Genomic DNA, 14,165 nt, shown 5'->3' with positions numbered 1-14,165 from the left:
AAAAATAATTAATTAAGAATTAATTATTATTTAATTAATGTGATTATTTAAATTTAAATTTGAACACATCTAGATTTATCCATTTAAACTTATTTGATAAGTTGTTCAATTTAGAATTCAAATTAATTTAAGTTTGACTTAAATTGGAATTTGAATTTGAGTCAAAATTAGACTACAGGATAAAGGATGATTTTTCTCTTCCTTCCCTATCTGAATTGGCGCCACACACAGGGTTAGAAAACCCTAGGGTGGCCGGCCACATTGGAGATAAGGGGAAGGAATTTTATGTTCCAAATTCAAAATTGGAGATAGGGATTTGATTCTGTTTTGAAGTTTGACTTCTACTCTTTAAATATGAGAATGATAGAAAATTGTGGACACAATTTTTGAAAAAAATCTTCAGCCTCCAAAAATTTCACATCAGGCATGCGTTGGTGTTTGTGGAAATTCGAGTGTTTACGAAACCTGTTTTGTCTTATGTGTGCCCACACACACGTCTACGTGGAATCAAAGAATTGACGTGGAAGACTTTGGTATTCTAAACACAAATTTGGAGCAAGGACTGATCGTGGTCAAAGAACTCAAGTTATCATCCGAGTCGGCTTCTAGGTATTTTTTTCGGATTGAGTTCTTGATGTAAATTAATGCGATTAATTTATTCGTGCATAAATTAATATAATCTATAGAGTATCTCAAAAGTTTTATGAAATTTTTGTTATACACGTTCCGCCTCCCCCGCCACACTTCCGCACCCGAATTCGATTCGGGAACTAACAAGATGTTCTTTTATATAGGGAAGATTTCATTTTGGTACCCTCAGTTATATTAAAATTTGAGTTTGGTGCCCTCTTTTTTTGAAAATTTCATGCAGGTTCCTCGACTTTTTAGAAAATCTTTTTTGGTACCTCGGAGTCATTTTTTGGGACATGAAAAGACAAAATTTCCCTTATTATAAAACTTCATCTATTGACTAGAATTTTGAAGAAAAAAAAGATTTTAAAAACAGTTACACCTGTTACCAAACATCCAAAAACCAATTTAAAGAACCTGCTTCTTTTTTCTAAATTCTGACGTGTGCGTTTTGTTTTTCATTTGTGTGCTTTTTTTTTTTTAGTTTGGTGCTTTTCCTCTCTTCCCTCTTAAAGTTGTTCTGAATATTGTTTTCAACTGATTCGTGTGGTGCTCGATGTACAATACTCATTGAAAGATTTTAAGTGTTTGGTTACAGGTTTTAACAATTTTTAAAATCCTTTTTTCTTTAAAATTCTAGTTAACAGATGAATTTTTACAATAAGGGTAATTTTGTCTTTCCGTGTCCCAAAAAATAGCTCTGAGGTACCAAAAAGGATTTTCTGAAAGATCGAGATACTGGCATGATATTTTTAAAAACAGATGGTACCAAACTCAAATTTCGATATAATAGAGAGTATTAAAATGAAATTTTCCTTTTTATATATGATTTAACTAAAAAGTTAATTACAAAATTTTGAAAAAACACTCAAATAAATATTCCAAATGAAGTAACACTTAAAATTATTTTGAGAGTTTTTAATTTTTAAAATTAATTTTTTAAAACTTTTTGGTTTAATAATGTTTTAAATTGTATTTAATAATCATTGGGAAGGGTAATCTTAATATTTTAAAAAATTTAATTACTTCAAGGATGTTTTGGGTCTATTTTTATAAACACAAAAGTATTTTAGGCATTTGCATAATAAGAAGGGTGAAAATGGTATTTTGACAAAACACGGAGTTATTTTGAGTATTTTCTCTTCTATTTAAGATATTGACGTTTAGATTCTAGCTATATACACATCAAGCAATACGATTAATTAATTGATATTTTGTTAATAAATATGTTTTTCATTCTTATTTATAAAATTTCACGTGCATAACACACGGTTTTAATTAGTATATATATAAAAAGCAATGGTAAAATTGGAGGTTTTTTTTGGTAAGTTGTGTGACAAAAATTGGATAAATTAAGACAATTTATGAGAAAATGTTGAAACCAGAGAGCTTATACTAAAATTATACAAAAAGTGAGTTTGGGAACTACCCCTATAGATCTTAAGGGGGCGTTTGATATGCGGTAATGGACAGGAATCATATTACTGGAAACGTGATAGAAGGTATTATGATTCCTAGGAAATATGTATTGCCATGTTTGGTTATACATGTGAATCTTTTCTCATATTCCCAGGAAAATTATTTTATTGTGTTTGGTTAGTATAAAGTAATGTAATGTATTTCTTCTTAATAATAACTAATTTAAAATATTTAAGTACTACAAATTTGATTATTCTTAAGAAACACAAAAATTCTTCTTCGTTTAAGAAATAAATTTGTAAGTTGTTCTTCAATAAAAATCTTAATAAATTTTTAAGAATATATTAAAATCTCAAAACAAATATAAAAATTTGATTAAGTTACAAAATTCCCAAAAAAAAAAAACCTTTTTCTCCATCCTCTCTCTCTCAACCTCAAACCAGATTTGATATTGGGAGGGGGGACCCGCGACGTTGGGGGGGTTGCAAACGGTAGGGACCTGCGAAGTCTAGAATGTTGCCTTTTCGGCCTCAATCGAGGGACGGTTGCAACGGCGGGGACTCGCGACATTGGGGAGCAACGACGGTGAGGGTGCTAGGGCGGGGACCGCAATGGTGAGGGCCTGCGGAGGTGAGGAGTGGCGATGGTGAGGACCGCGACGGTGAGGGCTTGCAGAGGTGAGGAGTTCTGGTGGAGGCCTTCAGATTTCCAGTGGTGAGAAGAACAGTGGTGTGTTGGGTGTGAGTGACATGCTTTTGAGATTCTTGGGAATCTGAATAACACCATATTGGGTGTTATTTAGATTACCCTATTTTGGAGTAAAATGAATCCCATGAGATTTGATATTCTTGGGAATATGAAAATCACAACTCTTGTACCAAACATAGTAATGTGTGAAGATTCTCATTCCCACTCAAAGATTATTCCATACCAAACGCTCCTAAGTGAAATGGTTATAAACTCATAGATGTCAATTACATACCTTATGTTATAGAAAATACTAAGGGATCCTCTGAGATAACGAAGAGACTCTATTTTCTATAATAGATAAAAGCTTATTAAGGCAATTGTAACAATCGACCACAATTTGTTTTCCTAAATTTTACCATGGAGCCACAATACGGACAACTGCGGACTCAGTTTAAAAGCCAACATGACTTTTAACAAACTTAATTAATTCCCCGGGGCTATCCCAGGGATTCCCCGCGGCTGTCTTGGGGATGCCCCGGGGCTGTCTCGGGACCGTCCCGGGGCTGTCCCGAGATTGTCCAGGGGTTGCCCCGGGACTGTCCCGGGACTGTCCAGGGGCTGTCCCGGGGCTGTCCCAGGGGTGCTCCGGGGTTGTCCCGGGGCTGTCTCGGGACTGCATCGGGGCTATCCCAGGGCTGTCCCGGGGATGCCCAGGGCTGCCCCGGGGCTGTCCCGGGGCTGCCTCGGTGCTGTTCCGGGTATGTCCCGGGGATGCCCCGGGGCTGTCCCCTGGATGCCCCGGGGTTGTCCCGGGGATGCCCCAGGGCTGTCCCCCGGTGCTGTTCTGGGTATGTCCCGGGGCTGTCCCCTGGATGCCCCAGGGCTGTCCCGGGGATGCCCCGGGGCTGTGCCGGGGTTGTACCGGGAGTGCCCCGGGGCTGTCCCGATGATGCCCCGGGGCTGTCCCGGGGTGCCCCGGGGTTGTCCCGGGACTATCCCGGGGCTGCCCCGGGGATGCCCCGCGGCTGTCCTGGGGATGCCCTGCGGCTGTCCCGACACTGCCCCGGTACTGTCCCGGGTATCTCATAGCTCATTTGCCACCTTCTCCAGTCGTAGGGGACTATTCAAGCCCTCCTCTGGGATGTCATCAAAAGCGACGGTAATTGATGAGTCCTGTTTGTTACACACGCCGAAAGAAGCACAAAATGCACGTCATAGGATGTTATCTGTTACGGTAGACAATAACAAATAAAAAGTAACCAGCCAAAATTCAGTCTGAAAGTCGTAATTACCTTTAATCGGTAAACTACACCTTTTATAGTAAATAGCCAACAGACGAAAGATATTTGGAGAAGCCAAGTGTATGATAAAACGGTCAACATATACATATGATAATTAAAATTAAGCCAACGTGACTTTTAACCAAATGGTGTGGGCATAATTTTAAAGCACGTCCACTATTATGATTAAAAAAATATTATAGAGTTACATGTAATATGATTGAAGTTGATATGAATGTTTAATTCTTAATTATTAGGATTAATCACATTGGTGCCATTAAACTTTAAGATTATTCTCAATTTACCCCTGAATTTTAAATACTGCCACTTTACCTTTTAAATTTTGATTTAGTCCCATATTTTAACCTTTTTTTTATTAGAATCTCTATTAAAAGTGGACCGTAAAATATGGATTCAAAGAAGTCAAGTGGTCTTTTACATTTATTTTTAACACAAATTTTAACAGAAAACCACATAATCACACTGCTTTTTTTTAGTATGTTTTTAACAGCAATTCTAATGAAAGGGGCTAAATAGGATTAATTTGAAATTTGAGGGTAAAATGAATGTTTTTAAATTTTGTGGGCAAATCGGGAATGATTCTCAAGCTCAGAGAACACCGGTAAAAATTAAGGTAAAACCTTAATTGTTAAATATATGAAGCATGAATCATGATATATAAGAAAAAGTGAGGTTATAATTAAGTTGTGATCTTGTATTTTCTTTCACTTAAATACAAGTTTTCGGGAAAGCAATTAATACAGAAATGGCTGAAATAAGTCCAAGCTGGGTAACTTCAGTTATGATCATGGGGTTCATAATGTTGCTTCTACAAATATTTATAGTTCAAGCTAGGGTTTCTTAACCTTCTCCTTTTCTCTCTACTACTCAAATTCCTTCAGCCATTTCCTATGACGCGTCCGTTAAAAGAACTTACCACTTTCACATGCCAAAAATTAATGTCAGTCACCATAATAGAAAAGGTTATAGATTTCTTCCTCCTCCACCAAGAAATTATAAAAAGAAGATTCCTGATAGTCCTGAAGTTGGTAATCAACTTTAAGCAAATCCGACTTATGTTCTTAAAAAAAACGACCATTGTTCAGCATTACACTTTGCCTTCAATAATCAAGAGCTCATTCCATGATGATGAAAAGTGGTTGCTTGGGGCTTTGATCCACGCGCTGTCTTCTTTTTGTGAATTTTCAATGCGGTACGTATATTTGTAAAAATGATATTCATTTTTATAAAGATAAAATCTCATTACTCACAAATTAAATATCGATCCTACTAAGTTGAGTTTTACCTACTCACTTTATAAGACCCACAAAAAGGAGTGCTCGTATCTCTATCACATGGAGACGGTATGAGTTGACTAAATATGATTTCATATGAAGATTTTTTATTATTTGAATTTTTAATTAAGTTGGTTATTTTAGTTCTACATTTTGTCTTATCATTATTATTATATTTCTATTTTGTTGGACAGTAAATGTAGTGCGCTAAACAATTACATTATTATTATTATTATTATTATTATTATTATTATTAAGATTATTTTAAATAAGGACGGCAATTCTATTCAATTGAAACAAATATTACAATCGTAGATCTTGAAAAAGAATCAAGATCAATATAACAAATGATTCACTATAGTAAACTGAGGAGAGAGAGAGAGAGAGAGGCTTTCACAGCCGGAAGCCCAGTGTAATGTTGAGCCTCTGGTCTGGCTACCATGATATATTAGATATAACATGTAATTAAACTAGAATGTGATGCTTTTTCGTCCATCTTTTGACGGACTTTGACCTAGGGCTAAGGTTAAATTAAGACTGATTTATGGTCCGTTTAGTTCGCTGATTTGAGTTTTTAATTCGAGTTGAGATGTGACTTTATGTGAGAGCTTTTTACTGTAACAAAAAAATTAAATGTGACTGTTTCTGAGAGCTTTTTACTGTAACAAAACTCGAATTCTAAGCTCGAATCAGTGAAATGAACGAGATATTTGTAAAAATAACTCTAATATGAGTGGTGAAAGTAAAGTAATATCTGTGTTATAGGTGTAATAAGAAAGTGTTACTTTAGACATTAATCCATCATTTTTCTGCAATTAATAAAGAATTGTGAAATTCACAACACAAATTATTTCCCATCCCTTTTCTAATTCTTTATATACCATCTAAAATTAAGGGGAATGCAGCTTTTTTAACTCAATGTCAATGTGCTCGTCATTAAAGATAAGCCTGCAGCTATAAAAACTTGACTAATTAATTAGCACATTAATAATTCTGAAGAACAATAATCATGCATGATATAACAAGGATAATTACAGTCATGATAACAAATTAAGGTGACATATAATTCAGGCCTATCAAGACCCAGCCAGTTGATAATTTGATAAATATGTCTCATCTAACTTGTTTGAAATTAAGGTGCAAATTGGTTTGGATTGGACGAGTTAGGGAGGTTGTAAATGATAACCATAATTAACAATAATAACAACAAACCTTGAAATTTAGACATTACATGTGCCATTCACTTATTAACAATCTAGTCTACTCATTCCTATTTTCAAGCAAAAATTCTACTCATTACCACTCTAATATTAGAGTTACTAAGGTTGAGTGGGGCCCTGGGTATATGCACCGCACAAGAATGCAATAACATATATAAGGGTACTATATATGAAAGGAATCGTATATTTACTGCATGCATTCTTGAGTCATCTCGTGCAAAAAGCTTCAACAATATTTTGCACGCTTATGGTGATTAACAACAATCATAATTCCAATATATGATCCCCGTGTGACAAAAAATATATATATATATATATATATATATATAACATATGTCTACAAATAATGTTCTCAACTACCTATATAATTATATTAAATAAGTGCACGTTAACTGTGATAACTTTATTTACTGATTATGAATCATTAATTTGAACTATATATATCCTTTGAAGTCATATCTTCCTCGTATGAACACTTTAGGTATATAACTGAAGAATTTATATTATAGTTACAGAATTTTATGATATTTATGTATTAAATAATAATGTGCACATTATCAGACTAATTATTTATATATAGATGAATATGTAAAAACTATATTTCATAAAATGTCAAAGATGGATTAAAAATACGCTTTCAAGATACCTATCTCAACATAATATTCTAGCAACGTTATGTGATCAATAATCACGATAATCTTTACTATACTTGTGAGTTGTGACTGCCAAGTTTGTCAAGTCAACTTTCAAATTCAAATTACGGAAGATAAGTATTAGGCTAACCACAAGCTAGTATTTCTTTTCGGTACCATAGAGAAACTCTAGTTGTTAGTTTTCTATATTTTATCCCAAAGCACCTTCTATATTTAGGCCCCGCTCATTTCACCGATTCGAGTTTAGAATTCAAATTTTACTACAGTAAAAAGCTTTCAGAAACAGTTACATTTAACTTTTTTGCTACAATAAAAATCACTTCTCAACTCGAATCAGTGAACTAAACGAGTCCTTAAACTCTTTACAATAAAATTCTCAACTCCACAGTAGATATAGCTCTCACATTGATATTGACCGTGAATCGTTATAAATTTTTACGCTCTTTTTATTTTCTACCTTCATTTTACTGCTCATACTTACGATAGAGTTACACTGCACTGACACGATATTGTATGTTACAGTAAAACTGAAATTATCGTATGTGTATAGGGTTCGCTTTTTTGTGTAGGTGTGGAGAAATAGTTTTGGTATTAATTACATAACAAAAAACGACAATGAACAAGGAAATATCATGCATGCTGTTTTGAGCAGAGGAAACAAGCATCTCATATAACCCAAATAAAAAATATGTATAATCTTGAGTATCATAAGGTCTGTTCTTTAGGTGGCACCAAAATATATTCCAAACCACTCCAAATCTAGATTTGAGGGGTAGAATGCTGAAATTCAGGGATTCCCTCTAATCATGTATATGACTAAACAATGATGAAATCAGTAATAATGCCACTTTAAAAATTTTTGTTGTATAAAATAATACCAAACTTTGTTTAAATCAATTAATTCAGATATTAAATACAATTTTTGTGTTCAATAAAGGAAACGAGTAGTAGTTAATGGGACAATTTGATAACCAAAGGTTATGGAATTTATTGCCTTCTTCTTTTTGAAAAAAAAAAAAAAACAATAAAAAAGACGTTCCTAATACATATAGGTCATGTTTGGTAGCTTGTATTGTATTGTATAAGATATATTATATTGTGTTGTATTATCATAATAAAATACAGTGTTTGGTGTCATGACGTATTGTATAACGAGTTAAAATGTAAAATTTTAATAATTTTGAGGTCAAAATGAAATTTTATAAAAAAAAATTGGTCAAAATGAAACGAGTAGTAGTTAATGGGACAATTTGATAACCAAAGGTTATGGAATTTATTGCCTTCTTCTTTTTGAAAAAAAAAAAAAAACAATAAAAAAGACGTTCCTAATACATATAGGACATGTTTGGTAGCTTGTATTGTATTATATAAGATATATTATATTGTGTTGTATTATCATAATAAAATACAGTGTTTGGTGTCATGACGTATTGTATAAGGAGTTAAAATGTAAAATTTTAATAATTTTGGGGTCAAAATGAAATTTTATAAAAAAAATTGGTCAAAATGTAATTTTTAATAAATATAAAATTTGCATTGTGTCCCCTAAATTTTTCAACAATTATAGGCTCCAACAATCACTCTATGTCAGTCCGACCTCGACCTCTAGTCGTAACCAATCCTGACATAGATTATTGATCCACTATAAAATAATACAATATAATACGCAAAAAAATGAGCCGTATTTAATAATACGACATATGCCGTATTAATTTATCATTTGTATTAATTTATACAATACGATGGTCGCACCAAACATTATATTATTATATTATTATATAATACGGTACTTTAATACGATTAAACAAGCATGCCCGTAAAACATTCTTTATGTTGTTGTTCTCTGTATAAAATCGGTCCTATATTTTAATTAAGAAATACAATCACACCATGTAGAAACTGTAAGCCATCGAGGAAGACAGAATATAGCAACTCAGTTGGTTAGTGCAAGACTAATTCACTAATTGTGGAGCAAAAGGATTAATGTTGAAATTGGTACCGAGCACTATCCATTAATAAAGGATAGATCTCATATTATGGGGCCTACAATTCGGGCACACCTACTCTCTATGCCTCCAAGCATTTTTCCCAATGTAATGATTATTGTGAATTCTTGCCTACCCTCCCACCTACTAGGGGAGGTAGGCAAAACCTCAGTAAAGATATCACCCATGCGGTAGACGGGCCAACCATATAAGTCTTGAATTTTGATTCTTTAAACTTGATTAAAACCATTTAATTAAAAAATTATATTAGTTAAATTAGTATTAATTAAAAATAAAGAGTAAAAATCTTATATCAATGCATTTAAATAGTGAGTTCATCAATTTTCTCTTATATTTTTTTATGTGTCTACAAGTTGAAGACTTGCCACCCGTCCGGAAAATCTGAAAATGTAGATCCACTAAAATAGAAAACCTATACTGGATTTATTTAATGAAAAAAAAACGTGACATAGTTTTTAAAGCTTATATGATTTCAGTAATGTCAGCTCCATAAATCAAATTAGCAATCTACCAAAGATCTACCAAGATAGGCAGCAGAGGCCCATAATTATTTGTTGTCATTCTGTTTATCATCATAAATGACTTGTTAATCAGGTAGGAAAAAAATATTGTTTCAGCTAAGACACAGAGGTGACGAGGCGGGCAGTTTGGTCGTTTCGGATCGTCGGTTCGGTTTGAGAAATGGTGGTTTGGAAGCCATGGAAATTGAAACCTCCATTTGTGTATGATAGACGATTTGCAATCAGATTATGAGCAGGTCAGGCCTAGTTGGAAAGAAGAAGAAAAGGGAAATGGTAAGAAATAGCATGGTTTTGACCCGAAAAAAAAAATGCGCAACTTTTAAAACACGAGGAAAATTGCAATTTTTTTTTGAGAAGAACGGCGATGCTCGGAAACAGCCAACAGTCTTCCCATTTGCTGTGGCCGGGGAAGAATGGCAATGCTTGCAAACGGCTGAACTCATTCCCAGCCTTGCTCGGTTGCCACTATTTTGACTTCTTTCCACAACGTAATCTCTGGTCGATACAGTATATGAACATTCAAAATGGATCAATAAAATAATCATTCCATTCTTTTTTTTTTTTTTAAGGGAATTTCATCCTAAATTTGTTATCAACCGTTCACTTCGCTGATTCGAGTTTAGAATTCGAATTGACATGTGACTTTATGTGAGAGCTTTTTACTGTAACAAAAAAATTAAATGTGATTGTTTGTGAGAGCTTTTTACTGTAGCAAAACTCGAATTCTAAACTCGAATCAGCGAAGTGAACGGGCAAGACTCTTTTACTCCAAATTATCCCTCCTGATATTCTAAAATTTACCATAAATTATTCTTTTAAACTATGATGTTGTAAAACGCAAATTAAACAAGGAGATTTTTTTTTTTCAAACCTCGTTATTACCCCATTCTAACAAACCAAACATAACAATTACAATTCTGTTGTTAATTCTAACGCTCTACTGTGCGTTGAGTTAAATATATCACCCATTTCGCTTATATTTATTTCATTATATTTTATTCTTTTCTTTTAGAATAATTATAATTTTGGTCTTATTTACATATTAATTTCATGATATCAAACTAAACGCCACCAAAATATTTCTTTGTCCCACACAAAACTTATAATATAACTTGCATAAATTCCCTAAAAGTTTTCAAGAAAAAAATTTCCGGCCACGAAAATATGATAGTATGATACCATTTCAGCTCAGAACCAATCCCTAAACCCGTTGAACAAGTCATGACAACATGATATACCTGAGTAACGATTTCATTAATAGTAGAAGTCTACCCAGTCTAGAACAAGCTGAGGAAATAGTTGACACATTGACACAGGAAAATACTTGCTTAAAAGTACTTATTATGCCTTCAAATATAGCATATTTATGTCTAAAGCAAGTTGCGTTCAAGGTGATAATTCTTTATGGATTTCTCACCGTCCGATGCCAACTCGCACGGTGTTACTCCACGCTAAGGACTTCAATCTCAAAAACCAAAACCGAATTAGGCTGTATGCCCCATGCAGGAAATCCACTTGGTCCATAAGCGTAATCCGGAGAACACTGTGAAATGAGGACAGGAGAACACAGATTTTAAAGGTCGACTTTGATAATCCTGTTTAATATTTCCAAAAGGGAAATGCTACGAATTCCACATGAGTCGTTAGTTTTTCATCAATAAAAAAATGACAATTCGCGAATCACATCATTTGGTACATGGAAATTGATAAGCAACTTGCGATCCTAGCATTGTTCTTTCCGAAATACATTCAAATTAGAAAGGAAAACGCCATATTGTCCTAAATACTTCCTAGCACGACCCTACTTATAAAACATATTTGACACATCGCAAAAAGATCCTCGGAAAAGATAAAATAGCAGAATTGAATATTACCCGAAGACGAGCAACTTCTCCCACTTGCATTCCCATCACACCTTCATCCCATCCTACAATTGGTTAAAAAGATAAGGGAAGCCAAAAACATCAAAAGGAATAATATGGTTTGGAAAAACAACAGACTGCATATTCACTGTGGATTTTATTTGTGTACTGCCGGATAAAAGCAGAACAATATAGCAGCACTTTAACTGCACCAACAATAAAGCTGATGCAAGATGTCTCACAACGATTTCTTTTTCTTGCGATTTCCGCATAAAAATGCAATGAACAGAGCAGAATATTACAAGCACTAACAACAAAAGTATGCATGAAAACTCAAATATGATAGATAATACATGTATATAAAATATGTAAAATTAACATACATTCGTTATAATAACCTAACCCTATCCAAGTAAACCAATCGAATTATCTAAATCGATCATCAGCTCACAAGATCCAAGACTATTCAGAGTACATTGATTTTCTAACTAAAAACTTTTGGTATCTTATGGCATTGACAACTTGAATTCTTTCAAGCTCTCCACGCAACACAACATGAATAAATGGAAAACTTAACTTTCCTGAAAGCAGGAAGCTTAGAAAATTCTCTCCAAGCCAATTATTATTTTAGTTTACAACACCATGGAGATTCGTTGTAAATCACCAAAAAAACAAAATTATATATACATATATACATACATATATATATATATATCAATTTTTCAAGCAGTATTCCTAGTTCCCCAGGTTCTGCACCACAATTACCTTTTATAACAGAACCTTGACCAATATTGAACGTGAACGGTTGCTGCCCGGGATCTTTTGTGCTAAAACAACAAAAATAAAAATAAAAATGTAATAACAGCTCAAAATCTTAATAAAAGGAAGGCAAGAAGATATATGAGACTCAAAAGCATTCCTTCTATGAAAACATAAAACAACCATTCTTACTTACCTCCAAAACTTCTTAGATAGATCACCATTTTTCCCTGTGGCAAAGAACATCAAATTTATGCTCAATTCACATTCAAATTGCATAGAAGTTTTTATAACAATATAAAAAATTAAATTCAGGGATTTTCTTATAAAGGGTTTGTTTTTCTCATAAAAAATCGCATTGGTGATTGGCCAGTTCATATTTATCTCCATATACTACAAAATCATTAGAGACTTTTAGGTAGTATTTATTTCATTGCAAAGAAACTTCAAAATTTAATATGGAAAGCAACCCACCAAAGGCACAAAACTAGACTATACAATTTGTATCTCCATCAAAATTAAAAAAATTTAGAAAAATTATGTATTATTGCTCACAGATATAAAAATAGTTCAGAATATACTACGGAAAATTAACATTATTCATCATAGTCGTCATCAAGTTTTCAACTTTATTTCTCAGCATAACAATCTTTAAAAATTAAAAAAAAATTAAAAATAAAAATGTCGTATATCCAAAAAAAAAATCCATTAAAAAGGATAAAATTCACAGTTTTACTCGATAAACAAAAAAGTATGAATTTTCAGAAGGGGAAATCCAGAACGACGTCGTTAAAGAGTGAGAGCGAATGAAGAGAGTGTGAGTGGCTAACCATAACCAGTGCAGTGGACGGTGACCTTACGACCGGCTACCGGTTTGGGACCGGTACCAGGCCTCAAAACTTCCTTCTCAATTCCCATTGTCTCTTTTTCCTGCTCTTGATTTTGCCTCTGAATATGGGTGTTGCTTAGGGTTTTGAATTTTCCTTCTGAAAAAAAAAAAGGCGTTTGTTGTAAACTTCCCAAAATACACTCATCCTTTTACGCTTTTTCAGTTTTTTGGCTTTTTTGCATGATACCCCCTTAAACTTTTCGTGTTTATCAGATTAATCTCTGAACTTTAATTCTTGGCAATTAACCTCTTGAATTTAAAATGGTTGCATTAGTGGTCCTTTCAGTAACATCTATTAAATACTTTTAACCAGGTGGTCTGCACGTGAGCCTTCTCTTATGGGCATGTTTGGTCTTTATTTTCTAGTTGGGAATAAACCAAAGGAAAAATTAAAAAAAAAAAAAACATAAATGACAAAAGCCCACAAATCAAAAGGTATTCTTCATCTTTATTTTGCAGTTCGATGAGATGTTTTTGGGGAGGGGGAAGAGGGTGCGGTGAAGTCGGGATTTGGAGGGGGAGGAGGCACAGCGAGCGACGTTGGAGTTTGGCGAGGAAGTGGGTGCAACGACGAGGACATCGCGATTTGGAATGGGAGCAAGCCGTTGCAACATCGTAGTTTGGCTGAGGAGTGGGCATGATGGCGACGGCGACGATGATGCCGAGATTTGTAGTGGGAGGAGGCCGCTGAGACAGCGAGATCTAGCGTAATTGTGACACTGAAATTTGCTGGGTGAGTGGGTGTGAGGACGACGAGATCTTGCAGCGAAGGTTCGGCGCATCGAAGTCGAGATCTAGAGCTAGTGGTGCCCGTTATAGGTTCGTATCCTTGCTGAAGTCATAGCGCCTCCTTTCGGCGTCAGCGTCGCAACCATCCCCACAAATCTGGCTAGCTCGTCCCCTCTAAAAGAAAAAAGAAAAAAAAACGGAGGAAAAAAAAA

The 14,165-nt window shown here is 34.2% G+C and overlaps 1 protein-coding gene across 1 annotated transcript; it reads right to left on the bottom strand.

The window, feature by feature from the left end:
* Window positions 1–10,949: 10,949 nt before the first annotated feature.
* On the bottom strand, window positions 10,950–13,340 carry LOC21394658 (peptidyl-prolyl cis-trans isomerase FKBP12). The gene is made up of 5 exons (XM_010096522.2): window positions 13,166–13,340; window positions 12,532–12,565; window positions 12,342–12,403; window positions 11,589–11,641; window positions 10,950–11,257 (listed from the first exon to the last, which is right to left on the bottom strand). The coding sequence occupies exons 1-5, from the start codon at window positions 13,251–13,253 to the stop codon at window positions 11,156–11,158; spliced, it is 339 nt and encodes a 112-aa protein (XP_010094824.1). The 5' UTR covers window positions 13,254–13,340; the 3' UTR covers window positions 10,950–11,155.
* Between the last annotated feature and the right edge of the window lie 825 nt (window positions 13,341–14,165).

The sequence above is a fragment of the Morus notabilis genome, unplaced genomic scaffold, assembly GCF_000414095.1.
Source record: "Morus notabilis unplaced genomic scaffold, ASM41409v2 Scaffold651, whole genome shotgun sequence".
Classification (NCBI taxonomy): Eukaryota; Viridiplantae; Streptophyta; class Magnoliopsida; order Rosales; family Moraceae; genus Morus; species Morus notabilis.
The sequence above is the reverse complement of the archived record's forward strand: the minus strand, read 5'-3'. Positions and strand labels throughout refer to the sequence as shown.